The sequence below is a fragment of the Dipodomys ordii genome, unplaced genomic scaffold (genome assembly GCF_000151885.1).
Source record: "Dipodomys ordii isolate 6190 unplaced genomic scaffold, Dord_2.0 Scaffold1, whole genome shotgun sequence".
Lineage (NCBI taxonomy): Eukaryota > Metazoa > Chordata > Mammalia > Rodentia > Heteromyidae > Dipodomys > Dipodomys ordii.
The window spans coordinates 59,581,420-59,609,294 of NW_012267217.1; the positions used below are offsets into that span (position 1 = coordinate 59,581,420).

A 27,875-nucleotide genomic window follows, 5' to 3' on the forward strand; every position below is an offset into this window, starting at 1 on the left:
CGCACTAACAACAGTTTATAGAAAAAGCACATGGCACAGAGGGGATTACATACACTGTACTTGTATATATGGGACTGTGCGTACACACATATTCACACACACATACTGTTGTGGGTTTTTTTTTTTTCATTTCCCCAAAGGGTTCAGAGGCCTTTTATAGTCTTAGAGCTTGAAAGAATATTTTGGAATATTTGGAAACTAAAAAACATCAACATCCAGAAGAGAAAATACAGGCTTGGAGCCAATCCACTCATTTTTTATTCATCCCACTAAAGAGCTGCCTAATGGCCTTGAGAAAAGTGCTTAGTTCCTTTGGGTCCCCTTTCTCATGTTAAAATAGGTAGGGAGGGGATAATCGTTTTCTGAATCCTTGGGAGCTATCTTCTCCCTTTCTTACTTAACATAAAACATGAATAGGGAGCTAGGAAGGTGGCTCAGTGGTAGAGTGCTTGCCTTGCATGCCTGAGGCCCTGGGTTCGATTCCTCAGCACCACATAAGCAAAAAGAAAAAAGCCAGAAGTGGCGCTGTGGCTCAAGTGGTAGAGCGCTGGCCTTGAGCTGAAGAGCTGAGGGACAGCGCCCAGGCCCAGAGTTCAGGCCCCACAACCGGACCCCCAAAAAAAAAATAAATAAATAAAAAACATGAATAGTCTCAAATTATTTAGTAGATCCTTCAAAATAATGAAAAAAAGTCTTAAAATTCCTACTCATAAAGGCCTGTTTTCACCTCCCTCTTTTAAACATATTTCTTCTCTACTTGATATCTTCTTTAACTTTTCCATTTCAATAGGTTTTTGGAGGAGGCCAGATTTATTACTTCAGAGTATATCATATCAGATACTATTGCAAGGAAAATACCTGAATAAAAATTTCCAAATCCTGTGTAGATTTAAATGATAGCTAGATAACAAATTCTGGTGCATTAAGGTTGCTTGTATCACATCCCACCAGCACATACTCAGTTCAAATATGATGATACAGTAATTGTAAAGATAGGCTTTTTTCTATATGATGAGGAAAAAAAAAAACATTGCCTAAAGTTCAAATATACAAAATCAGAAAATTACCACTGTAAACTTTACTCTATATTCTCTTAATAAGAAAAAAAAAAAACCTTTAAAAATTCCCTTCTAGAGCCCAGTGGTCATGGACCATGCCTGTAATCCCACCTATTCCCAAGAGGCATAGACAGGAGAGGCAAGGCATAGGTAGGGGAGGTGCAGCTCAAGTTGCAGGAATGTTTGCCTAGCAAGAGCAAGTCTCTTGAGTTCAAACCCTAGTATGATTGATTGAATAATTGATAGGTAGTTAAGGGAAAGAAAGAAAACAAGGAAGGAAGGAAGAACACCCTTTTCTGGGAAGAAATTATATTACTCTTTTAAATAAGATTTTTGAATTGAGAAGAATTATATGTTGCTTGTGGTTGTATTCCATGGGTTGTTACCCTGGAGCCTGGAGTCTTAGTTTTTCACTTCTGAAAACATTTTTAAAACGTGGCATATTCAAAGGGTGGTACTGAGGCTCAAATGGTAGCGCATCTGCCTACTAGGCTTGAGACCCTGAGTTCAATCTCTAGCATATCAAAGTCAATCAAAAGTTGGTATATTCAGATCTTGCATGGATTAAGTATTGAGCAAGATTTGATGAGAGTTTCAAATGTCATGTCAGTTTCCCCTAGGAAACTGGAACATCTAGTATGACTTTTCAGATGGAAGAAATAGGAATGTGAAATTTGGATAATGTTCTACTTGCATGACTGTGATACTGCTTATGAAGTTTTAAGTGCTTTTATGTTCCTTGCTCTCTGCATCTTTTTTTTTTTCCTTTTCTATATTATGACTCGGCTAAATTATGCTACTGCAATATCTTTGGTCTTATGCCATCACATTGAGTATAGTTAATTTAAGCTAGAGCTGTTTGTCAAGAAAAAGAGGTTTTCTGCTTGTTATTATAAAATAATACAGATTCATAGCTGCTCAACATAACTATTTTTCAGGTTATTTTTGTTTGTGTTTATTAAATGTACCAAGAGGTTTCAATTCAACATGTCAGTTTATGAGTACAACACACCTTACATTTCACCCCTCCATCACTGTAAGAGATTTCTGGATTGTGTTTTCTTTTACTCATGATGAGCGTGGTTTAGATGGTCTAAACCAAATCTAGCACAAAATACAGTTAAATCATAGGGTATGCCTTAGCAAAGTTCACAGACATAGGTCGATGCTGTACATGTAGAAGACTGATCTGTTGAAAACTGTCCTGAACAAGGACTGAGTTTGTCCTTTGCTGGAGAGAGTTGCCCACCTCTTCCGATACACCTATTAGAGCTGTATCTTATCCTCCAATGTAAATGAGTAACATTTTTAAAAAGAAACTTAGCTTATGTGTAAGAATATCATTTAAATATTGATGGATGAATTGTGCCTAAGTTTCATTTTTAGGAGGGTATTGATTTTTTTATAGTTTTTCTTTTATCAAGTTGTATTGATTACTTTTTATAGTTTTTCCTTAGCAAGTTGTATTGATTATTATATATAGTTTTTCCTTAGCAAGTGGTATTAACTTTGAATTAATAGAATAAGAAACCAATGTATGAATGATTTCCGTTTTTGTAAAGTATCTCTAGAAATATATATCTTGTGAAAAGTAGAAATTTGAAGGTATAGTTGATGGAGCATCTACTTGTCATTTTTTTATAAATGTATGTATAATTCCAGCTCCCCCAATTAAACTGTTTGCTTTTAGCAGTTTATATTTTTGTAGCAAAGAAATGCCACTTAGTCAAGCCATACATGACTCAGAAATGTCAGTATACATTTTAATGCTAAAACCTGGGTGGCCTTAGATTTCCTTCCCTGTTGCCACTATAATGATAAAACATTTACATTGAACAATTTATGTACTAAGTCATACTGATGGTAGAAAGTGGTACTTGAATGAAGTTTCTAACTGCCAAATACCTGTCTAATTTACTTTTATATTATATGTGTCAATTGCCAGTGTGAGAAGACAAAATGAAATACGTTGTGAAAGGTAACCCTATTATTTTCTGGCTCTGCATTATAAAAGGGAAATCTCTGTGGTGGAATATGTTGAATACAGCAGATCCATTTGGCCATATTAGCATGCATTAAAAAATAAACCTTAGGAAGCACTTCATTTAATTAGCCATTCTCATGCTTGTATAATTTAGGATTGCAGGTTATTAATAGTTTTCCTGATTTCACAGAATACGTATTTTAGTAAGATGAGATGAATTAAAAACTGTCTCAAACACATGTGATTTCTCAGTGTTCTGTAGTGAACAACAACAACAAAAAAACCTATAAACATGTCTCCTCCAGAAATCTCCGATTCCTTCTCCTCTAAGCTCCAGAAGTATTCATTAAATACTGGTAGCAACTTTAGAACATGTAGAAGCTAAATGTTAAAAAGTTTCTCAAATGAATTGAGTTGTCAGAAAATAGTGATTTCTGTTCTGTCACTGTGCCACTTTAAAAAACATTGTATATTTGATACTAAACCTCTATAATTGTTGCCTTGATACTTATATTCAGGCAAAGCACTATCATTCAGAGAATGAGACATGCAAAATAGGATTTACTGATTTGTTTAGAATCCTTACACGGATTCCACACCCTCAGGCTCCTTCCTCTGGTTAGCAAATATTATTGATTATTTTAGGGTCAGTTAATCAGTGGACATGCAGTGCTTTTATTTTCTGATAATAAGAATACAACTAAAGTATGTGCTGAGACTGAGTGAAAAGCCCCACAAAGTTTTCCGGTTCACCTTGGTCCTCATTTCCAGCAGCCCTGTATGTCACTCCTGGTTGTCTCACGATTAGATTCTACACATGGATCACCTGCTCTAATGTGGCCCCAGCTCCAAAGCTGACGAGTGTCTTAGTCTGGAGAGCCTAGGGTTCGAGAGCCGAGAAGCAGCCACATTAAGGCATCAGGCCCAAGTGAGAGCCATGGGCTGGGAGGAGGGGACCCTGGGCAATGGGCCTGGCTTTCAGTTCTGTTTTTGCCTTGAACTAGTGATGTTAGTGAGCAACCACGATCATGCAGGCGCTCCTCACAGGTTCTTGTATGCTTTTTAGAGTTGTCATGATTTTTTTTCCAACTGGAAGAAAGGAGTTAGACTTTGTCCTCTGTCTTAAATCTCATAAAATGTGACCTCCAGAAAGAATGATCAGTTAGTGCTTTTTTTGTCACGTTTCCTGTTTCTTTAATTAAAGGTAAAGTGTTAATTTATGAAATTCTTAAAAGTGGAGGACATGTGAGACAAACACTTTCAAAGTATTTGAGAGATATTATATTGTATTGAAGCATACAATATAATCGTATTTGACATTTATTTGTCTTGTTTTTGCTTTTTATTTTATTACCTCTCTGTTTCCTGATACTGTCTTGTGCCTTCTCCCGCAAAATCCCGCCTTAGACCTGTGTTGCGTGGTGGGTCTGCTGCCGCCACTTCTAATCCTCATCATGACAACACCAGGTAACTTTTGAGACTTTGTAATTATCAAGGGAAACAAGAAGTTGGTGGAAGTGGTATTTTGTACTTTGTAATTATCAAGGGAAACAAGAAGTTGGTGGAAGTGGTATTTTGCAAAACATAATGCATGTAGTAGCCATGACCTAAAGTTACAGCATGAACATCTACAGTTTGCCCTAAGGAGTAATCCTTCTCTGTTAGGGCAGGAAGTCTGTCCATCATGGTATTTAGCCACACAAGTATGAGGAAAATGTTTAGTAATTATGGGATAGCCTGGTGTGAATACAATTGTAATAGCTTATGGGAGATGATGCAAAAACACAGACAAAATCATCTTAATTTGGGTTTTATGCTCATTCCTGTAATTCTTGCCTGGGTTCTGTCCAGCACTTGCTGTTTGGCTGAAATTATCTAAATGTCACTTGCAGTATATGGACTGTCTTCTCCATAAGACATCATCTTACCTCAAAGTGAGGGAAACCACACAGGCAGCCCACCAGTGCAGAAAACTGAACATAGAAAGGCGATCTTGTTTGAAATAGTTTTAGTCATCTGTTGTGGCTTCACCTTTCACATATTAAGACATGCTTAGCTTGGGCAAATTATTTCTTCCTATTGGCAGATAGAATGGCTTGTACCAGTATTTAAGGATCTCAGAGGCTAAAATGCCGATGTAGTTTGTGGTTACTGAAAGTATTTTGTTGTTGTTGTTGGAGTCTCCCACAGTTGACTAGACAGGCCTTGGATCATGATCCTCCTCTCTATGTCTCCACTGTAGCTGGGATTATAGGTAAGGACCTGTAATCCATGGCTTGTTTGATGAGATAGGATTTCACTAACTTTTTGCTGACATTGAACATATTTCTCCTAATGTCTGCTTTCTGTGGTGGCATGAGTCATAGTCCCCAGACCTTTTGTAGAGTTTTCTATTCTGATAAACTAGAGTTTTAGTTTAAAATAATTTTAAAGTAAATTTTTATTTTCAATTGAATTAGGTATGTAAAGTCTTGTATATCTTGAGACTTTTTGCAAAGGAAGATACCTTTTACAGATTTCTAAAACCTTAGTTAATTCAGGATTTAAATTGTGATTTCTTTTATTGTACTTCATTTTCTGTACTGAGGCCAGGTGCTTTACCTAGAGACAGTTGCTGCTATGGCTTGGTTCTACCCCTTTTTTGTCTCCTCACATTCTTCTAATATGAGGCCTCACCTCAGGAAAATACCAAAGTCTTATTTTAAGAACAAAGGAATTAGGGAATTAGGAATCTTTAACCTTTATTTTCTTCCTAATAATTGTTCTGTGTTTCCTGTTTTGGTTGTTTTCTGTTTTGTTGGGAATGAAATCAGGGTCTGCCCTAGTAGTTATTTTAATCTACACGCACAGTTACCTTAATAGACACGCTGTCTGCACACTTACTGAGTCCTTTCCTTCTCTAGCTGATGTCATTGTCCTTGGTATTCCAGCAGGTCTACTGTGTCCAGGAAGAAGGGGCAGTTCACATAAAATCCATAAGAGGGACATTCAGATTGTTAGCCCACAGCCTTTCTTAATCTCATTTTGCATAAAGTGGTTTTTTTTTATTATTTTTAGCAGTATTTGAAACAATAGGATTTTCTAAAGACTTAACTTTGAACATGCCCAGATGAAGTAAGTACTTCTAGCTCACATCCCTTTTGTCTGGTAAATGGAGTTGTAATGGAGACTTGTCCCAGTGTTGGAATCCATGCTCCACTGCCCTGGGGATTACTTCAGCTTATTTGTTTTCTGCTCATTCAGGAAAGTAACTGTGACATCTCTCCAAAATAAACATACAGTAACTATACGTGTAAGTGAGCCATGTGATACATAAATTGCATCCCACTAAAGCTCTTAAATTTTAAAATACGGAAGTTCAGGTGAAGGGAAGAATGGCATTTGTGCATATTTGTTTTTCACAGTTTATTGTTACTCATTTAAACTTAAAAGTGACTACATTTGGACAAAGTATGGTTAATATATGCTTTACTGATTATGGTGGTGACTTTCCAGTTTGGTTAATTGATATACATCCTCTAGGCTATTATTGAGCGAATTCTATATCTGAATGAAGTGGTTAAATGTATTGAGATTTCCTACTTGCTTCTGTAGAAGAAAACAGTAGAGAGTAAGAAGTGGAAATCAGAACTTGAGAGTAGGAAGGGCAAGAAGAGGCAATGCGGTGTGAGGGCACATGAACTAGCAGTCTTCTTTGTGGTTCATTTTGTATCCCTTCCTAGGAGCCTGCCTGTGGGACTATGTTTACACATACAACCCATATGGAATTATTGTGTGAGAATAATTCTTCTGTATTGCCCTATCGTGGCTACTCTCAGCCTTCCACCACCGGTCCTTTTGTAACTTTGTTGGTGTCTGGCTTGGACAGTGTCTATTTGTATCTTTAGTTCCTAAAGCTTCACCACATCTTCCCAGTATTGTAGGTAGTTACCATCTTAGCTTTCCTTTCCTTTGGTAATTTCATCACACGGCAAAATACTTTAGTAGCTTGTCTTGCTAGTAGCAGTCCGAATATCCTTTTGTTTTGTTTTGTTTTGGTTGGTCATAGGGCTTGAACCTGGCCTGGGCGCTGTCTCTAATTTCTTCAGCTCAAAGCAAATGCTCTACCACTTGAGCCACAGTGCCACTTACCCAGTCTGAATATTCTTTGTGCAAACAAAATGCGTTATATGACTGACATTACAGTTACTCTTAGTTCTGTTTTAATCATGCTAATGTTTCTTACCTTCTAGGTATGCCATTTCAAATATAGATGCCACAATCGAAGGGACATCAGATGACATGACTGTTGTGGATGCAGCTTCATTAAGACGACAGGTATTTGATATACCAGATAAGATGTAATCCAGATAAGATGTGTAATAATTTAATGCAGTAGTTCATAACATTTTATTTTCTGTCAAACCAATGGATTGAAATAGTTTATTTGTCAAGCTATTGAATTAGCCATTGTTGTTTTTTCCAATCTAATTTAAACCTCTGTTTACCTAAAATGAATTGAGAGAATTCTAGCAAAGAATCTTGACATGTTAGCAAACCATGGCTGGTTTGGCTGGGGAACTGTCACTTTAGGAACTTTGCTACTCTCTTTGATGCCTCCATTTGGAAGTCCCTGTTTTAAATTTGCATAGTTGTCTCTCCATGTAGATTTCATGCATTCTGTGGTTAGTCTTTTTTTGATATTACAATTTCATAAACATATTTTTTAACAGCAAGAAATATAAAGGATTTGCAAGCTTCCTTCTAGAGTCACACAGACGTACGCACACAAGGAAAGCATGTTTAGTGTTGTCATTGTGTAAGTCAAATACTTGAAGAGGGAAATGGGATGAAATAAAGTTGTTGTTTTTGTTTTTTTGAGCGGCGATCAGTGAGGGATGTGACATTAAACCCAGCAGCTGCTCTGCCCAGGGCTGCCCATGGGAGGACCGTCAGCTGAGGGTGTGCTGTCACCCAGCAACATTGAAGGGTCTGGGTGGTGTATGACAGGGGCCACACAGTAGATTCATTGCTGGGCCAACTCAGCAACTCTCAGAGGTGGACAGAGAAGGTAAATAGCCACAAGGAAATGTGAGCATCTGATGCTGGGAGACCAGAAGCTCATGGAGGAGGAATCCCATATTCTTTCTTTAGGCAAGGCTGCCTAAATGTCTACTGCACCTTTTATATCAGAACAGCCTATGGTGGGCACCAGTGTCCTTCCCTCACAACCAATCACTCAGAAATTCTGAGAAAGGGAGTGGACAAGAGTAGTTAAGTGAACTTACCTGTCGGATGAGTAATTTTTTTTTGGGGGGGGGGGGTAGGGGGTCTGGTCCTGGGGCCTGAACTCTGGGCCTGGGCGCTGTCCCTCAGCTCTTCAGCTCAAGGCTAGCGCTCTACCACTTGAGCCACAGCGCCACTTCCGGCTTTTTTCTTTTTTTGCTTATGTGGTGCTGAGGAATCGAACCCAGGGCCTCATGCATGCAAGGCAAGCGCTGTACCACTGAGCCACCTTCCCAGCCCAGATGAGTAACTTTTTTTCTGTTGATCGTTGTGTTTATTTTGCTCCTAGTGAAACCATGCTTGTAGTTACTCTTTTGACAGATTTTTATGCCACTTTTTTAAGAGTTCAGTTGCCACATGCATTAAAGCTTCTCTTTTGCATTTTGTGTTTTGCACTTAGATAATCAAACTAAATAGACGCCTACAACTTCTAGAAGAGGAGAACAAAGAGCGTGCAAAAAGAGAGATGGTTATGTATTCAATTACTGTAGCATTCTGGCTGCTTAATAGCTGGCTCTGGTTTCGCCGCTAGAGGTAACTGCAGCATTCAAATATATTGTTTCAACAGCTGGAAATATAAAAGGATTTGCAAACTTCCTTGTTTCTGTCTTTGCATTGTATGCCGTTTTATAGTCCATGCCCTGAAAATGTATTTCTCCCAGAAAATAGGGGGGAAGAACCTATAATTTGTAGAAGTAAAGGTGTATTCTGTTACTCAACTGTATTCACTTTAGACCAGTTCTGCAGAGACACCGGCGTGACATTCTCCTTTTGCATGTTTTGTAAATAGGCTCTAGTTTGTTTTCTTTTTAAAAAAAAAAAAGAAATTGATTTTTTTGCTTCATCATTCTATACAACTCATCCTGTGAGAGGCAGAGAGAGTGCGTACAGAATGGACTTAGAAAACTCTGTGAAAGCAAAACAATGACTGTCCTCTTCCTTAGATACTATTGAGCAGTAGTCTTGTTAACAGACATGGTTGCATCGACATTTCAGCATTAACATGCTACAAGTCATGGTCTAGTTCCTGTCTTAACAAAAATGACCCACTACTACATGATCACCTGTACATATTAAAATAATTCCTAATAATTCAGCAGTTTATCTGTGCAGTATGTGTTCTTATTTTCATTTTAGTTTTGCAGATAATTTTCTATAAAGTACGTTTTTACCAAGTCCATGTGTGAACAATAAAAAGTACAGAATAAGGTACAAATGTAGTGTATTTAATAAACTGTCAACCAAAGCCATGTTTGTGTGCGGAAAGATTTATTTCATAGGCTAAGAGCTTCCTGGCATGTTACTTTCTCTGCATCTGCCTCTCAGGCAGGGAGTGCACCAGATGACCTGGGAACCACAAGAGCCACTAGCTCCTTTCACATCTGGATCCTGGAAGGAATGGGCACTGGCTGCATTGTAAGTGGTTTTTAAATGACTATTTCCAGAAAGGGGTCACAGTGACAACCCTTGAGTTGTGTTTCACCTTTTCCACTGTGGTATTAACCTGCTTGTATAGGATGTCATGAGAAATACCAATGAAACCAAGCCCTAGGTGTCTTTAGCTCTTAAAAATTAATATGTTTCTGTTGACATTGTAAAAAAACAGAATTCACTTAGGTGCCATACTTTCTATATATCTTCAGTTACCTTTCTGCCAAGGCCGTTGTGGAAAAAAAATTAAGGAAATTCTTTAGATAGGTCTCAAACTAATGTATGTAGCACATTAACACTGTCACTACAAACCGTATCTTATTCCAAGCTCTTTATCTTGAGTGCTGTGGCTGCTTGTTTCATTGTTTCGTAATGAAGTTTTTCCAACTTCCACTATAGAGACATGGTGCCTTTCCGTAACTTTAAAACTATTACTTTATTCCTTAAGCTCATCACATGCACTTTTTGGCTTGGGTGGATTTCCAGAACTTTACCTTGCTAGCAGGGGCTCTGGCACTTCTAGGTGGCATGTTTTTACAAATTTAGAACAAAGAAACATCACAGTGATTTAAACACATCTGTCAGTTATATGGGAGATTCCTGAGCTTCTGCAGGTCAGCCAAGCTGCACGGTGTGGGGTGAGTATTTAAACTTTGGGTTTTGAAATGTCCATGGTTATTTAATTTTAAGTCAGAACTGTGTGGTGTTACAAAGTCCATGGTACAGCGGGCTCACTTTACAGGTAACTTCATGTTTCTGTTTTTGCTTCTGTCTTGTCCCTCCAAAAAGAAATATTTGAAGGAAGATTCTTTTTTGTACTTAGGATGACCAAAAATTTAGTAACAATGACTTTTTTCTTTTGCCCATGACAGTCTTTTAACTTTCACTAATACCTTAATGGTGCAGTTGCTATATTTGTTCTAGCTTAATGTGCACCACAAGGCGATTTCTGGGAATAACCCTCACAGTTGTGACTACAGAGATGGTCAGAAGGATGGATAAAATACACTACCACTTTTGCTCAGCAGGTGTGGAAGTGATCCACCAAAGCCAACGTGAAATAAAAGCAAGAATCCTGGGAGATTGGTGCAAAAGTCATTTTTCCTCGATGATTTTTAACAAAGTTTAGCAAGCTGGAACTTTCTCCCTGACGGGTTGTGTGTAGGAAGATAGAATTCCCTGCCTTGGTCAGGCACTGACTCATGACTGAAGTTGGGACCTCAAAAAGACTGCCCCCCCTTACTCAGTGCCAGAGTGCCAGAGGAGTCTGCTTCTCATGGAGAGCACACAGCTTGCTGTTCCTGACCTTGTCAAGGGCCTTGAACGAATCTCTACCCCACTCTTTAAATCCGGTCATTTATTTACCCCCCAAAAGTTGTTCATCTCTGCTTTTAAAAGTGTTTAGGTACTAACATCTGGTTATGGTCAGTATAATCAGGAAGTAGTTCTTAGCTAGTTGAGATGAACTTCGGATTTCAACAAATAATGAAAAAGATTCAGTGTGCATGGAGCAGAGGAACAAAAAGATACAGTCAGGGCTGAAATAATGCCCAACTAGGAATAGCAAACTTAATTGTTAACTACTTTCAGGAATGTTTTTCTTCTAGAATACTTGGTAAAGCATTTATAGGTTGTTTATATTTTGAGTGATAGCTTTATCCAAGTAGTACATTTTTTCATGTATGAGGGTTTTTTAGCTTTTTCATTGTATTTGGCATTGAAGTTGAGGTTTTGTTTTTTAGTCTCTATTTTAGGAATATTCATCGTCAACTCCTAACTATGTTTTATCTCAAAAAGTCAAGACTTCTGTGAACACGCACTGACCTAGGAACAAATGGTAATTGTACAAGATGTGCCACAAGCCCCGCTCTTAAGGAACAGACACACTAGGGGCTTATTAAAGAATGAGGTAATTGTAAAAGCAGTTTAGCTGAGGGATGAGGAGACGAGAGAGTTTTAGCTGGTGGGTAGAGTAAAAATAAAAGTACAAAGATTCTGGCATGAGGAATGGTAGAGTGACGTAGGATACTGGGGAGCACCAGCCATGAGCACAACACCTGAGCCTGAGTTCAGGCCCCAGGACCAGAACGCGTGCACATGCGCACACACACACGTACCAGATTCCACACCGAGATTGAGGACAGGAGTAAGAGTAAGAAACACTTGGGTTTTGCGGATGACTGTGTGTGCTGTACTTGGGTGTGGAAGGGGCCTGCTCAAGCCATAAGTTTAGATACCAGATCAGAGGTGATGTGGCTCACCTCCTACCCCAGAAAATAAAGAAAAGAAAAATAATAATAACCACTGATTGTTGGCTTTTGCTATTCATGGAAGTTGTTTCCATAAGACTGAAGAGTGAAGACATAGCCTTCCAGCTCTTATATCTCATGGTGCTTTTATCCCCTGAAATAAAAGATGTATGTCTGTCTCTTCCTGCCTCTGCAGAGTATTGCAGTTACTTCTCTGCTGTCCAGAGTGAGGACAAATTGTAAGCACCATCGCTAACCTTTGGACCATTCAATCGAGTGCAGTGTTCTGTCATCCTTTTACCTCTGTCTTCACTGCATGGCAACTAGCAGTTTAGCGTTTAATAAACACAGCCTTCACTGAAAGCTGGGTACTGAAGATAGACTGAAGCAGCACATCCAACAGAATACTTTGAATGGCATTGTTCTAACTGAACACACCAAGAATGACTTAAACATATCCTCATACCTTGGAGCTTACAAGGTGGTGCAGACGGGGAAATATGGTAAATGCTAGAAAGGAGAGGGAAAGAGAAACTTGCTTGCCATTAGGTGGGTAGGGACAGACTTGGACCAAGTGGTTCTGGTGCTGAAGGATGAAGAGAACCCGGCAGAGATGAGGCAGGTAAGGTGGGGTGGGAGACAGGGCTTCCTAAGGACCCAGAGTGAGAAAGGACCGATAGATAAATGGGTGAGAAAGATCGGGCCTAATCCCTTAAATTCTGTAGTGATGGAAGTACAAAAACACGCTACATGTGAGTTATGAAAGGAGCTTAGGTGAGTGCTGACATGGTTTGCTGGAATCAAATGTAAGCAAGACTTCTCAAGGAGATATTTAAGGGAAGCCTTTGTGATGAAACATTTATAGGAGTGTATAAAGTATCTTCATATAGTCCCAGAGAAAGCTTACAAGTTCTTAGTGTTACTGGTTATTTTTTTTTTGGATTGTTATAGGTATTTAAGTGACTGTGAGAAATTTTAGCTTAATGAACAACAACAAAAAAAAAAAACCCTGAAAAGTAGCAGAAGTAATAGCATTTGTAAAATTGTAGATTTTTAGTTATGTCTGTTTTAACACTTTATTTTTATGTAGTTTCATGAAGGGGTTTTATAACATGCTTTATAGAAAATAAATGTTTTATAACATTTTAATGTGGTAAATACAGTTAATCTTTTAAAGAAAACAGCATTTGAAAGATTGGCAGTACTTAAAAATTATTGTGAAAATATAAGTATGGGAAGGTGAGAGCACTGTTTAATGAATTTTGTGTGCCTGTCACCTAAATCTCTTCCCTTTTCTTGGTGTATATATATATATATATATATATATATACATATATATATGTATATATATATGTATATATATATACATATATATATAAACATGGCATTATAAACCTATCAATTCATGTTTCTTTTAAACAAACACGTAATCATAAAAACATTATGATGCCAGGTGCTGGTGGCTTACTCCTGTAATCCTAACTACTCAGGAGGCTGAGACCTGAGAATTAGGGTTTTAAGCCAGCCTGAGCAGGAAAGGCTGTGAGACGCCTATCTCCAGTTAACCACCCAAAAGCCTGAAATAGAGTTCTGGCTCAAGCATAAAGCAGAAAAAGCCAGAAGTGGTGCTGTGGGTCAAGTGGTAGAGCACTAGCCTTGAGCTGAAGAGCTTAGGGACAGCACCCAGGCCCAGAGTTCAGGCCCCACGACCGACCAAAAAAAATAATTTTAATCATTTAACCCAATTTATGAGCAGGTTTCTCTTAGTCATCCCAATAGGGTTGACACAGTTGAAATACAAAACTGTTGTCTTAATTGCAATTCTAACAACCTATCCTACCTCTTTTATTCCTGTAGTAATTGTCTTACTGAAAATTTGAGAGCTAAACTAAAAGCTTTATTACACTCAGTACATTACACACACACACTTTCTGATCCTGGGCCATGGGCTGAGGGCCTCCCAAGAACTTGCCTGGCACACTACCACTTACCCCATGCCTCCAGCCCTGCTTTTTTGATGGTTATTTTGCAGAAGTCTCAACGTACTTTTCTGCCTGGGCCTTTCCATCTGAATCCTCCAAGTCTCAGCCTCCTGAATAGTTAGGATTACAGGTAGGGGTCAGCTCCTCCCAGCACTACATATTCTTGTTACTTTGACCTCTAAGGTGACATGTGCTATCCCATCCTCCCTCCTCCTGGACCTCTAGACGTCCCCTCTAGGAAGTGAGTAACAGAACAGAAAAATACAAAACTGAAATTTACACTCCCACCTCTTTCCAAAGTCAACCCCTGATGATATTTTCCTTTCCACATGGAGGTTTTGTGCATTTACGTGCTTTCCATGTGGAAGGAAAATAACTCTGAAAGCAACTTCTTACATTCAAACAACTCCAACAGCTTTTGTATGTTCCATTATTGAACTTCAAAAAGGCATGCATTTGAAATGTAATTCTCAAATTATTCAAAATGCTGACACTTCTGTTTTATTACCACTCAACTACACAATATGACTCCTTGGCCTAGAAACACCACCCAGACAGCCAAGGAAACCAATGAGTATCTGACTGAGCCCAAAGAGGACTTCAAGAATTCCAACCACCAGTAGACCTATGAATACTGAGAAGTGGAAGATCCTGTATCTGTCTTCTTCTGAGTTGGAACTCGGGATTCCCCAGTCTTTGGCAATGTCTTCAGCGGTGGGGCTTTTGATACTCACGGGAGCTACGCAAGAACCATTGAAGAACCACTGTAGATTGAAAGATTCTGGATGAAAGTCACTGAAAGAAAAGAGAAAGAGATAGATATTGTGCCCAGAAAAAGTTCATATATAATAAAAATATTCTTTTGACATACTGTATCCAGAAATTATAGCTAAGGTCAGGTTTTCTGAGCACATAGTTTTAAACTCTAATTGCCATAAAACTTATGGTCTACATAGCCCATTATCTGATAGGCATTCTCTAGATAAACTTCTGTAGAACACCTTCCCCCTGGAGGCGAGGTAATGGAATGGCTGTTTTATTGAGTCAAAAAATGGAGTATGGCCAATGTTACATGGATCAACCTATGCTTAACTTGATAAATGCTTCTACTTGCCAAAAACCAGAAACCAAATAAAGGTGCCCCACTCTCTCAAGACATGCTTCTTCCTGCAGAGCTGCTATGTTACATCTTCTCTTAATCTAGATGGATGGTTGTACTCATAAGACATTCCAGGTAAGTCTGATTAGAATGACTGACGTTTGTTCTAAGAAGGCTATGGTAAATGCGATGCTCTCAGCCCAACATATCTATCTCAAGATGATTATTTGTCCCCTCCATCAGTTTATTATCATAAAGTAAGATGGAATATTTCTTAGGAAGTTTGCCTTGCTGGATTTCAACAGCTGACTTTGGACGTGAGAGAGCAACAGTATTTGCAGCGTGCAGAATCTGAGGCTGTTCTATGGAGTTGTTCGTAAGCACAGGGTCACTCGATAGCCATTCCCTAGCTTTGCCCACCTAGCCTGGCAATGGCTGAGGGTTATAGCCTGCCTGGTACCATCCCCATAGGATTCAAGGTGGACAGCATCTGTGGCTGCCATCTCTTACTTTTCCTCTTCGGATCTGTTGGAAAGAATTTCATTGGTTCTATTTGATTCACAGTAATTGTGCTATACAAATTTTGTGTGGATTTTTTTCTTAAAGGTACAAGATCAAAAGAGAAAATACTTTGTATGTAACTATAAATGTCTAAATTCACTATCCTATACAGGTAGCTCATAAATTTGATTGTCTTCGAGTTTTTGCAAATTATGCCTGGATTTAGGCATGGTAACACCTTTAAGTGAGCCATTTATATGTAATTGCCAATATTAAGTCTTACTGTACATCTTAATTTCTTATCCCATTTGTGGCATTGAGTCCTTGGTTGGATATCTGATTTCTTTTAGGACCTGCAGGAAAAGGCTCTACATTTTATTTTGCTGTGTTTTTATTGATTTTTTTCATTGTAAAGTTAATGTGACTTATGGTTTACAAATTTAAGTAGCTCAGAAATGTAAAACATAATGTTCCTTTCACTCACTCCTCTAGGTCATTCCCCATTACCACTCTCCAAGCATTAAGGTTTAAGGTATATAATTCCAGAATTTTTTTTCTACATGTACACACCACATTACCAAGGATTTAAAAAAGACAGCTCTATGCTATCTGAGATCAAGCAGATAAGATCATTCCTACAGCATTCTGAATGCAGCAATTCCTTTGTTTCCTCACGACACTGCCTGCTGAGATAACATACTGAATTGATAAGAATGTCCATCCAGTAATTGCCTCAAAGAAAAATGCACATTGTTTGTGCATCAGTGTTATGGTCAGTGTTACTGTGGTAAAAGGTGGGTTAAGTGGACTATTACCTTAAGTTTTTCAGTGAAAACTGACAAGTAGCTGTATGGTTGCCTTGGGAGTTACAAATGAGAGGGCCTTCTGCGAGAGCCTGCAGGGATACCATCATGCAATACCCAGCACCGATGACTGTGATGGCATTTAAGAGTGATGAAAGAAACATCTGGAAAATAAAACAGCCATTTGCCCACATCATTCCACATTCTCAGTGTGTTTCAAGTCTCAGCAGTCCGTAGTGTTGAATCCCCAGCCACTGATCCTGGACCTTAGGTTATAGTTGGATTCAACGTGTGTAGCATAGGCATTTTGTCACACTTAATACACTTGGACTTGCCAACTGTCCTTGGAAACCTCATCATATAATTCTGAGCTGTATTCACTTTGTCTGGTCATGAAGGCCTGATTCCTAACCTCGACTAGATCTGAAGCACCTATGTTTGATATCTGTGCTCTTGGCTCCCCGGGTTCCATCTGAATTTGGTCCTCCTGGGACTAAAGCTGCCCACAGTTGGGAACTATTGCAATGGAGAGAAAGATTGGAAGCCTTTTTTAAATACAATTCATGAATCTGGGTGCTGGTGGCTCACGCCTGTCATCCTAGCTACTCAGGAGGCTAAGATCTGAGGATCATGGTTCAAAGTCAGCCCGGGCAGGAAAGTCCATGAGACTCTTATCTCCAATAAACCACTAGAAGTGATGCTGTGGCTCAAGCAATAAAGTGCTCTCCTTGAGCCGAAGAGCAGGGACAGCACCCAAGCCCAGAGTTCAAGCCCCACATCCAACAAAATAATAATAATAATGAGTCAATCATTAAAACAGAAGAAAAAAGCATAGAATTTGGCATAGGAAATAAAAGTTAATATGCGTGTGTCTTTTATTTTCCTCTCAAAGTTCTAGATTGCTTCAGTGGTTATTAGTGATGATGATAGTCACTTTGAAATTAGCAGAAATCAATCAAGAGAATACATTCTCCTGTGATGGAAAAATATTGTAGCCCCCAGAGCATTTGTAAATTTGTAAGCTGTGCTCCTCAGCCATTTTTTTGGAGGCGAGGGGCTGGTCCATGGTCTTGAACTCTGGGCTTGGGCCCTGCCCCTGAGCTCCATTTTTGCTCAAGGCTAGCACTCTATTACTTGAACTACAGTGCCACTTCCAGCTTTTTCTGTGATTAATTGGAAATAAGAGTCTCAGGGATTTTTCTGTCTGGGCTGGCTTTGAAGCCCAAACCTCAGAGCCTCCTGAGTAGCTAGGATTACAGGCATGAGCTACCAGTGCCCGGCCAGCTATCTTTTAATGACTGGGCAAAGTGGCTTCTCAACAGGTGTGTTAAAGGACATTAAACCTTGCATATAATAGCTCCTTTAATCATCTGGACCCTCCCAATCAATGCTGTTGTTAGTTTTACAGAAAGAGAAAATAGCTCAAGGGAGGTAGGTGAACTAGTTGGGATTTCTAGGAAACACCAGTGGTCTGGTTGTTTCTGAATCAAGAATGAGGAAAAAAGAAGGAAGCAAGGAGCGGTAAAAACAGGGGACAAGCCTCAGTGACCCTTTCCTGTCCTACAGCTCCAAGTCTAGGTTCCTTTTATGATGCTGTGGTCTTATCTAGACTTGAATGATATCAGGTATGACAGGAACATCTAGCTGCCAGCCAGTGAACAAAGAAGCTGTTAACCAGGTTTCATGACATTAATCAAATAAGTCAATTGTGATCCACCCATTTCTTGGCAATTACAGTTTAAGTAACACTATTAATAGCAGAGCATTGGCAATATTACACACTATTCTTGAAGCCTGTCAGGAGATCTTACAGCATGAAATTATTTTGCTTTAAGTGACTTGGATAACCCCACCTGGCTGTGTCCTCAAAGAAGTAGAACTTATGACATTGAAAAGCCGATCACTTGTATACTAAAGTGTACCGTAAATTGTGGGGGTAAGAGTGATATTTTTGCATTCTAGGATTCAGAGGAATACCAGGGTGTTTCTCAAGAATGTCACTAATATAGTATACAAGTGATGCAAAGTCAAACTCCAAATTCTCATGTTTGTGCAGACAAATGACAGGAGAAACTGAAAACTGGTATTTATTGAATATGTACAATGTATCAGGAATAAAACCAGACAAGAAATACTGCAACATTGTAATTCCAAATGAATACTGAAAGTCAGTAACAGGGAATTTAAAAAAAGACAACCTTTTATTATTACTAAGGTGATGTACAGAGGGGTTACCATTTCACAAGTCAGGTAATGAGTACATTCCTTTGTAGACAACGTTACCCCTTCCTTCATGTTTAAATGTGGATCTCCTGTAATAGATGGAAGCTCTTGGAATATCAGGGTGCTATCTAGCAAGACCAGATTTTGAATCTTCCTTGATGATGTTCTCAATAGATTGGGAGCCATTTTTAAAACCATTAACTGGGCTGGGAAGGTAGCTTAGTGGTAGAGTGCTTGCCTACCATGCATGAAGCCATATAGGTTCAATTCCTCAGTACCACATACACAGAAAAAACCAGAAGTGGCAATGTGACTCAAGTGGTAGAGCTCTAATTTTGAGCAAAAAGAAGTTCAGGGACAGTGCCCGGGCCCTGAGATCAAGCCCCAGGACTGGCTAAATAAATAAATAAAAATAAAACCATTAACTATGCCAAGCTCTGATAATCATGCATTGTGTGTTGGGATCTCTCAGAAGACCCTGAGTCTTATTTATAAGAATCACTAGTGGCAGAGATAGTGCAAAGACCATGAGTCTCGTGGGCTTGGAAAACCACACTTGCTTCACTGGAATTATTCATTTTGTGACTATCAGTTTCATGGTCAACAAATCTCAGCCTTTACTATTTCTCATTTGAGGGTTTTGAGAGGGTGAAATAATATGAATAGATTGTTGCTAAGTATTCTGAACAGGGTGACACTTAGATTCATATATACTTATTTTCTTTGAATTTAGCTTCAACTGTATACATAGTGAGTGGCTATTAAATGAAAATTTGGTGTCTATCTTGCTACATTTAATTATCATCCAGATTCCAGGAAACCAATCTTTCATACGCACAAAGAACTGAATAAACCTATGTCTTCCCTAAGTGTTGAAATCATACCACCAAACTACCAAGTCTTGAAGTATGAAAACCTGATGAGGTCGACTGCAGCTCTGGGCGAAACATAATCTCATTTTTCTAATTTCTAGCTGAGGTAGAGATGGAAAAAAAAAGACTTTAAAGGCTGGCTCCAAAGTGAAATTTTTATGAGAAAAGAAAAATAGCTTCTGGCTTTCCATACTTATGATAGAACCATCCTCCCCACTCCCCCCCCACCCCCACCCCCCGCCGCTGTTTCTGAGGATGGGGCCCTGTTGGGTGCTGATGCAGATGCCTGGGTGGCTGTGCTGAGATGTCAGTAAGCGCTAATGCCCTGGTGCTTCCCAAGCTAATGCACGTGTGCTTCAGCCCCCGCCAGGCACTCACCCCAGTCTTATTGTTGCAGCACCCTCGCTTTCTTGCTGACAAGGACATGATTGTTGCTGGAACGGCCTGGAAATCGCATTACAGGAAAGAGTATTATTCTTTCACATCAGATGAAAAAAAAAGCAGTCATCTCCAACCCTCCATTTACCAACCGGGGTGGGAAATCAAGGCTCCCCAGAACCAAAGAGGAGATTTCTCTTGAACTCTGTGATCCAATTTCAAGCCATAATGATTAAGAGCTGGGGAGAAGCAAGATAGCAGTTATGAAATCTGCTGTCTACACTCCCACTTTCCGATGATCTGCAGAGAGATTTACACTTTAAATAGGTTAGCACGGTTTATTTATGCATTATTTTGGAAGAAATATTTGGCATCATCCCCAATTCACTTTTTTTCTCTTCTCTTCCTCCGCTCCCCCCTTTTTTCCTCTCTCTCTCTTGTTTCTGCAACCTGCAGGCACTTACCCAACTTCCCACAATCCTATGAGTCAGTCTGGCAAGCCTCCAAGAAAGAAACCGATGGTTTTGTTTGCCTGGGAGTTAGCAATGAATAATTGTACAGCCCTTCCTTCTCACTTCTGTCCCTTTCTTCTCTCAGAGTCTCTAGCATCATGCCAGACTCCCCAAACCTACATTTGGGAATTATTTTGGGTTCCACGTTCTCTTTTCTGTGCCCGTAATGATCTTACTTTACACTGCTGTTCACAAGTCTTACACACATTGCTAAAGAAAGCTGTGAGAGAGCGACGCCACATCCTCAGGACTTGGGTTTCAAGTTTTAAATATTTAGTCAACAGCTATGACCAGAGAACTCTTTTCACATTAGGATAGTACAAGAGGGTTTCATGGTGATAATTTCATATATATCTATATATAGAGAGAGAGATATATTTATATATTTATATATATATTTATAATATATATATATATGTTGAACAAATTCATCTTCTCTGTTATGTTCCCCTAATCCTTTCCTCCTTTTCAGACAGGTTTTCATTATGCTATTTTTATAGAGATTCTTTCTAAGAATCTTGTGTCATTGAAGGGTGGAATGGAAATTTCTTCCTTGCATTTGAGCAAAGTGGTTTCCATCTCAGCCTAGCTGCCCTGGAGTACTTCCTTCCCTTGCTCTTGTTTCCCAATATCTGAGGTCTGACTATTCCTGGCACATAACACCATCTTCATAATCTAGTAATATGGGTATTACTTTAAGTGTATTTTATCAGTGGGGAAACTGAGGCACAACAGGTTGCCTAAAAGTGCAAGATGGAAACTCAGAAGCTTAGGTATGTAGACCACAAAAGCCAGGTGCTAGACCAGTTCCACAGGGATAGCATCTTAAATTCCTTGCCTCATCCTACAGAAAGTGCATTCATTCTCTGCCTTCTGGCCACTGCTTCCTTGCCCATCTCCTGGTCTTCTCACTGACTCTTTCCAAGGTCATACCCACCTTTGTTCTTTTAGAGCAGGCTCAAAATTCATACCTCAGACCAGTCAGCTTTCCTGATGAACTTCACACCATTTGCACATTGGCTGACTCCCTCTTACTCAATATTGCTTCTACCTCATCTCAAACATGCGGCCAGTTAAAGGTCACATGTACAGATGGCTGCCCATCCAAGGCCCAAAGAAAAGGGAAAGGGGAAAGGAAATTTTAGCCCCCAAACAAATGTCCACATTCACACACACAATGTCTTCTACTGGACCCATAAACTATACTGCAGCCTGGGTTTATAGCACAAGTGGTTCAGAACATGCAATGACAAATTTTAACCCACCACCTCTTTTGCAAATTAGGTTTTATGGATACACTCCCTTGTGTGGTCATTTACATATTGTTCATGATGACTTCTATGTACAAGCAGTAGAGTTGAGTAGTTGTGGAAGAGATTGGCTTGCAAAGTCTAAAATCTTCCTCTGTATAGGGAGTTAAATTATAACTTATATGGATGGACCATTCCATTTTTTTATTTGTGTAAATGACATTCTGCTACCTTGCTTGAGAATTAATTCATCTCAAACATGTTATATATGTATTCACATGATTCCTTTGCAGAGCTGTTTTGTAAAGTAATAACAACTTGTATGATTTGCTGTCCAGTTGACATCATGACATCAAGGTTAGATGTCATGATATCATCATGGTATCTTTATTATGCCATCCATTGTGGGTAATGATAACTCATTGTGTTTGGATCATTATGCCATTCAGTGCCTTGGAAACTGAAGGAACCCAAATGGTTGGACATTAAAATGTGAAATTGTGTTATATATATATATATATATATATATATATGGGGGTGGAGATGCATGCAGGTGTGCGTGCACACACACGTGTGTGACTTAACTATACGTCTTCCACATAATTTCCTTCATGAGTGAATAATTATGAGGATACTCTTTCACTTTGATTCTTAAATATATTTAAATACATGGGTTTTAAGAAAAATTAAAAGTCTTGCTAGTCTTTTGCTCTTTTTTCTTTTTTTTTTGTTGGTTGAACTCTGGGCCTGGGCGCTGTCCCTCAGCTCTTCAGCTCAAGGCAAGCATCTGCCACTTGAACAACAGTGCCACTTCTGGTTTTTCTGGTGGTTTATTGGAGAGAAGAGTCTCACAGATATTGGTAATTTTTTTCCTAGAAACCTATATTTCCTCTTGTTTTAGAAATTATACAATTTTATAAGGCAGTACAGAGGAGCTATAGACCATTAAAAACTCTGACAGAACCAGCCTGTTGAAACTCCTGTTGAACAAGAGAACAACACATGGAGCCATAGCTCACCGTAAATAGAAAAAACAAAAAAAAACATAACTCAGGAAGTAGAGATCGGAGGATGTCAATTCTAGTTCAAGCAGGGCAACAAAAATTAGTAAGACCCTATTTCAATCAACAATTTGGGTTTGGTGGTGCACATCTTTAATCCCTACTTAGAAGGTACAGTTTGAGGCTACCCTGGGCAAGAACATGAGACCTTACCCCCAAAATAACTAAGGTGGAAAGATTGTGGGTGTGTGGGCCCAGTGGTAGTGTACCTGCCTAGCATGAGCAAGACTCTGAGTTCAAGCCCATGACTGCCTCCCCCAACATTTTAAAAATTAATAAGATGTAGATTTTTTACAAGTGCTTCTATGTATGATGGTTCCTATCGGTTTAGCTTTCAACCACTTATTTTCTGTTTAATAACTGACTTTGATAAATTGCCAGTTAATAACCGACTTTGATAAATTGCCATTATGTAGCAAGTGAAATCAATAAAAAAAATCCAATGGTAAATATTATGCTTGCAGTTGGTTTCACATAAAATAAACTGATTGCTCTGTGTGTTTTTCAAGGAAAGATTTTTTAATATTTCTGTTAATTCTTGACTAAGTAACAGTTGTATTGATTTTTTTCCCCAGTAGATACTAAGTTACAGATAATTTCACAACATTTTACTTAGTCATTGTTTCAAAGATAAAGAGGTTTTCCTTGTTTAGGGTAAGTCATAAAACCATAAAATAAATGTATTCCATGAAGTAATCAATAACCAAAAAAAAAAAACTGCAGAGTTTGGATTATTAGCTCTAGTACAAGGTTCCCTATTTCTAAAGCAGTGCTGATAGGAAATGTTACAGCAGTCTCCAAAACATTGCAAAAGCTACGACCAAAGTGCTAATTACAGGCAGTGATTTCTCCTTTATGAACTTCTTTGCATATTTACAAGTATGTGGAGAGGTTGGTCATCTTGAGTTAGTCAATATTTCATAGATGTTGTCAAAGACATAAATTCCCCTTGGAAAACACATCCATAGTTTAGATATATCCGAGGGTCATGAAAATCCACCTGTATCCTGAGCCCTTCTCCTACCCATCTGTTTACTGGTGGAAATAGAATTTCAGCCTATAAAGTGCATCAGACATTTCAATGAGATTGATCCTTTAAATGAAGTCAGTTATAGCGAGAGGAAGTGTGGTGTGATGCTCTGGAACCTTTGGTTAATATTTATTGAGGACACTAAAGTAGATGCAACTGTGAAACAAGGAAGTCTGGCTTCTCTGAAACTGCTTCACAAGTATGTATGACCGGAATGTCATTCAGTTTCCTGGTCAGTTAACTTTATGGTTTTATCTCTCCCTTCTGTGGATCTGAGACAGGTGTTGAGGACTCTGGTCCTTTACGAGCTTAGGAGTCAGATAAATCTGGAACTGGGTTTCACACTTGCTGTGCAACCTTGTTTACATTCTCAATTTTCCATTTGCTGATCTGTAAAGATGACATGCGCCCAGATTATCATGCAGGTCAAAAAGAGCTAGTGCTGTAATGTATGAACCCAGTAGCTGGCACCCAGAAGCCTATCAATAATAGTAAGTTTGTGCTCCTGGGTCTCTGTCTGAGCCTTTGTCTCTTCTCTTCCTGTAAGAATCATGACCTCGGGCTTCTTTAAGATTAGGAAGAAAACACATTTTGAATTCATGGTGGGGTTTTTGTCAATAACCGTATTTGTCTAACACCGCCGGGGTTTTGCTAAATGGATTCTGTTCACTCTGGCGGTTAGGAGCCTTGTGGGCATTGTCATTGTTCTGTGGTACTGAGCCAGCATCTCCTGGCCTTCCCTTACTGCAGATGCCAGGGAGGTTCGCGCTGCTGAGGAGAAGCGCCGCCTTCCACAGGGGAAGAGGTGGGTGTGAGGGTTAACTTCCCCGGATGGAGCAGTGTTTTCTCTCTGCCAGCCTGGATGAGCGCTGTCCTGGAAGTTTGAAGAAGTCTATAACGTCCCAGAACCTGTCTCTTTAGCTGTCTCTACCTACACCAGGTGCATCGATGCTCCTGATGGTGAAGGAGGAGGAAGCCAGTGCCCCTTGACCTTTAGAGAATGTTGTCTTCCATGGCTTTCTGATGCCAGGGAGACCCCCCAATCCACAGTGCCAGCCAGAGGGAAGAGGTAGTGTGGCCTAGCAGTGTGGGGAATGGGGCTGGTTTTGTTTGCATTTTAGTTTTGTTTGTGATTTCTGAGACAGAGTCTCACTATGTAGCCCAGGGAGCTCCAAACTTGTAATCCTCCTGTCCCAGCCTTCTGAGAGTTGGCACTACAGGCATGTACCACCATGCCCACATCTAAAAGTGTTTTTTTAATCTATTTCTGTGGACAATACTAATGGCAGTAATTAATCATCCTTAGAAATTATGATTTAAACCAGGAATTGTGCTAGCACCAGCTCTCTGGGAGCTGCTACATAGCAAGGTTCTGACTTAGTAACCCAAACCAAACAAACAAAAATAATCATCGTAAAAAGTAGTAATTAAATTAGAAGGCTATGTATTGAATTTTTCTTTTGTATATAGGTCCTGAATTTCTGTAGAAGTTATTTCTGTGTTTCAGCATCTCTAAAATACTGATGCTGTCAGTGTTTGCATCCCTTTCTCTCTCTGTATCTGTTTCCGTCTCTCTCTCTCTGCCTCTCTCTCTCTCTCTCTCTCTCTCTCTCTCTCACACACACACACACACGCACACACACACACACATACACCACATTGGGTACTAAGTAGGCTTCTTGAAGGAGCATGCATCTCTGTCGCTCTCTGTCTCTGTCTTACTCTCTTCTCTCTCTCCTTCTCTGTCTCTCTCTCTCTTACACACACACACACACACACACACACACACACACACACATTGGGTACTAACTAGGCCCCCTGTTTTATGGTGGAATACACTGGGTTCTGCCAAGCCTACTGCATCACAGCTCCCAGGAAAATGTCTCTCTACTAATTACTGCAAGTGCCTAGGCTACCTGTGTTAGGGTATGCTCACACATTCTGTGTTGAACTGCTCTGCTGCAGATTTCAGCAGAAGTAGACCCGTGAAGGACTGTCAACTCAAACTCCATAGTGACCCAGGATTTGTATAATAACCAAATCAAAAAGTCCCGGAGGACAAACTCCCAGAGTTTCAGTCTGTCAGTCACAGATGAACACCATGCTTCGGAAGGCTATGCCACATTTTTGCCTCACAATGCTGCTGTCCAGGACAGTAGTCAGGCATGGGGAGGCTTTTCAGGTCTACTGAGCAGCTTCCCATTCCTCCTGGGTTTCCCATAAACACTTAAGAGATTGGTAGAGGCAAAGGGAAGCTGAGGAATAGATCATTGTCTGTGGGGCCAGGTGGTGTAGCTCGGTGATAGAGTGCGTGCTTAGTATGTACGAGGGTTTGGGTTGAATCCCCAGCACCACATCCAAAAGAAAAACTTGAGAAAGACAATGATCCTTAACACAAAACTATGATTATTAGAATCACTACCCTACCCATGGGGAAAAGAAATTTGCTATATAACAATCTAACCCACTTTTGTCAGTTATTTTCTATTTTTCCTAAGTCCCCTAGCCAATACCGAATACTTTGTACATTGCAAATCCCATAAAATCTCACCTGCAGCTCATACTGCTGATGAGCAGCATGAATCAGTACTGTACCATTGTTTCTGACTGGAGGAAAAGACAGAGAGAGACCTAGCTGACCGCATGGCTGAGAGACAAAACAGGCCGTTCTCCAAACCAAGTGAGAGGAGGATTACTCACCATCAAGCCTGCTCCGATAATCCCCGGGAACCACCACTCATAGCAAGAGATGGGGTTTTGAAAAGCTTGGTCTTTCTCGACCAAGCTGATCCCCAGAGGAATTGCATTGAGAACAACCCCCAGCAGAAGCAGCACCAGCAGGGAGAAGCCATTGCAGGATGTCCAGCCCTCGCAGCACGTCATGGTCAGCCCTGTTCAACTAGAAACCTCATCCAAGTGGCTGGGTTTTCGTGGCTCTCTCCTGACTTTTATGCCCATGCTCTGGTTAAAGTTTAGCACTTGTGAAAAATGAATTTCAAAAAGTAGTCCAGAGTCCAATAGGGCAGGACGTTAACTTATGAGGATTATGACGGGAACTAATGATCATTTTATGTTATGATAGGTTGAAGGAAGGCCAGCAGAAATAAAAACCTGTGGTTGCTGTGAGGCAAATTAGCACATGCCGGTAGGCAGATAAAAACTGGGGCGGAAGGGTTGGAGGAGAGGCTGGATTTGAGATGGGCTTCTTTAAAATATTCCTTTACCAGTATGCATACCTTACAAAAAGTAAAAACGAGCATATCCAATTAGCACAAACTATTTTTCCTTATTATTGATACTCATTCCTTATTTTGGAATTACTTAATAAAGAACAGAAACACATATATATTTTTCTTCCACGTATATATTTTTGTGGGGAGTGGTATTACAATTCCAACGTTCTCAATTATTCTGAATACAAGGATTTCATTTCAGGCTCTTTGTGTGTATGCATGCACACACACACACACACACACACACACACACACACACACACAAACGCTTTTCTTTAAAATTCCAGTCTTGTACACTATATTGGATTTATCCCATCCCATCTAAGATATATGGGAGGTTTGGCTAATGCTACCTGACTGAGCGATCAGGTATGACAACCAGATGAGAGATATCAACAGGAGAACAAAGAGAGGAGAAATTGATTTATCTTGTTTCATTTAAGGCTTGAATACTGACTTGGCCATGCATGTACAGTACTTGACATGCTAGACTATACTTCCATATTCTCTCCCTGTGAGTGTATGAACTCCTCAAGAAAAGACTCAAATCCATTGGATATACTTCAAAATTCAAAAGTTCTCACTTGTGCTAGCTAGTCCTCATAAGGACAAGGGGTTGTATTCATGGTAGTTCCTGGGAGGCCCAGAAAAACAGCAGTACCATTTCAGAACCCCACAAATGCAGCAGTGAGGTTCAAGAAATGTGATGAGGGGCTCGTCACCAGTTTCTACCTAGAAATAATCCACTCCACTCATGTTCATTCATTGGCCAAATGATTTGGTTTGTTCTGCTTGAACTTAGGTAGATGTTAAATCACAAGCCACTGACTGTATCCATAAGAAAAGGATCCATCATTAGGCAACTCTAATACTGCAGCATCATCCCCTGTTTCTGTGTGATTCCCAGCTTAGCTCAGAGCAAGGACTCACCAGATGCTACTACA

The 27,875-nt window shown here is 39.6% G+C and overlaps 2 protein-coding genes across 11 annotated transcripts in view; one reads left to right on the top strand and one right to left on the bottom strand.

The window, feature by feature from the left end:
• The window catches only part of Mff (mitochondrial fission factor), a 31,324-nt gene extending 21,769 nt beyond the window's left edge, over positions 1–9,555 (top strand). For 4 of the 10 annotated variants that reach the window (XM_013010127.1, XM_013010164.1, XM_013010146.1 and 1 more), the window contains 4 exons: positions 3,004–3,036; positions 4,450–4,509; positions 7,275–7,359; positions 8,708–9,555. In XM_013010127.1, the coding sequence (XP_012865581.1) occupies positions 3,004–3,036; positions 4,450–4,509; positions 7,275–7,359; positions 8,708–8,839 (310 nt within the window). In that variant the 3' untranslated portion in view covers positions 8,840–9,555. The remainder of the gene's footprint in view (positions 1–3,003; positions 3,037–4,449; positions 4,510–7,274; positions 7,360–8,707) is intronic. The other 6 variants (XM_013010135.1, XM_013010170.1, XM_013010155.1 and 3 more) reach the window with 2 other exon arrangements.
• Positions 9,556–14,484: 4,929 nt separating this feature from the next.
• Positions 14,485–26,581, bottom strand: Tm4sf20 (transmembrane 4 L six family member 20). Its single transcript, XM_013008921.1, has 4 exons — positions 26,399–26,581; positions 19,846–19,911; positions 16,385–16,536; positions 14,485–14,764 (listed from the first exon to the last, which is right to left on the bottom strand). The coding sequence occupies exons 1-4, from the start codon at positions 26,579–26,581 to the stop codon at positions 14,485–14,487; spliced, it is 681 nt and encodes a 226-aa protein (XP_012864375.1).
• Between the last annotated feature and the right edge of the window lie 1,294 nt (positions 26,582–27,875).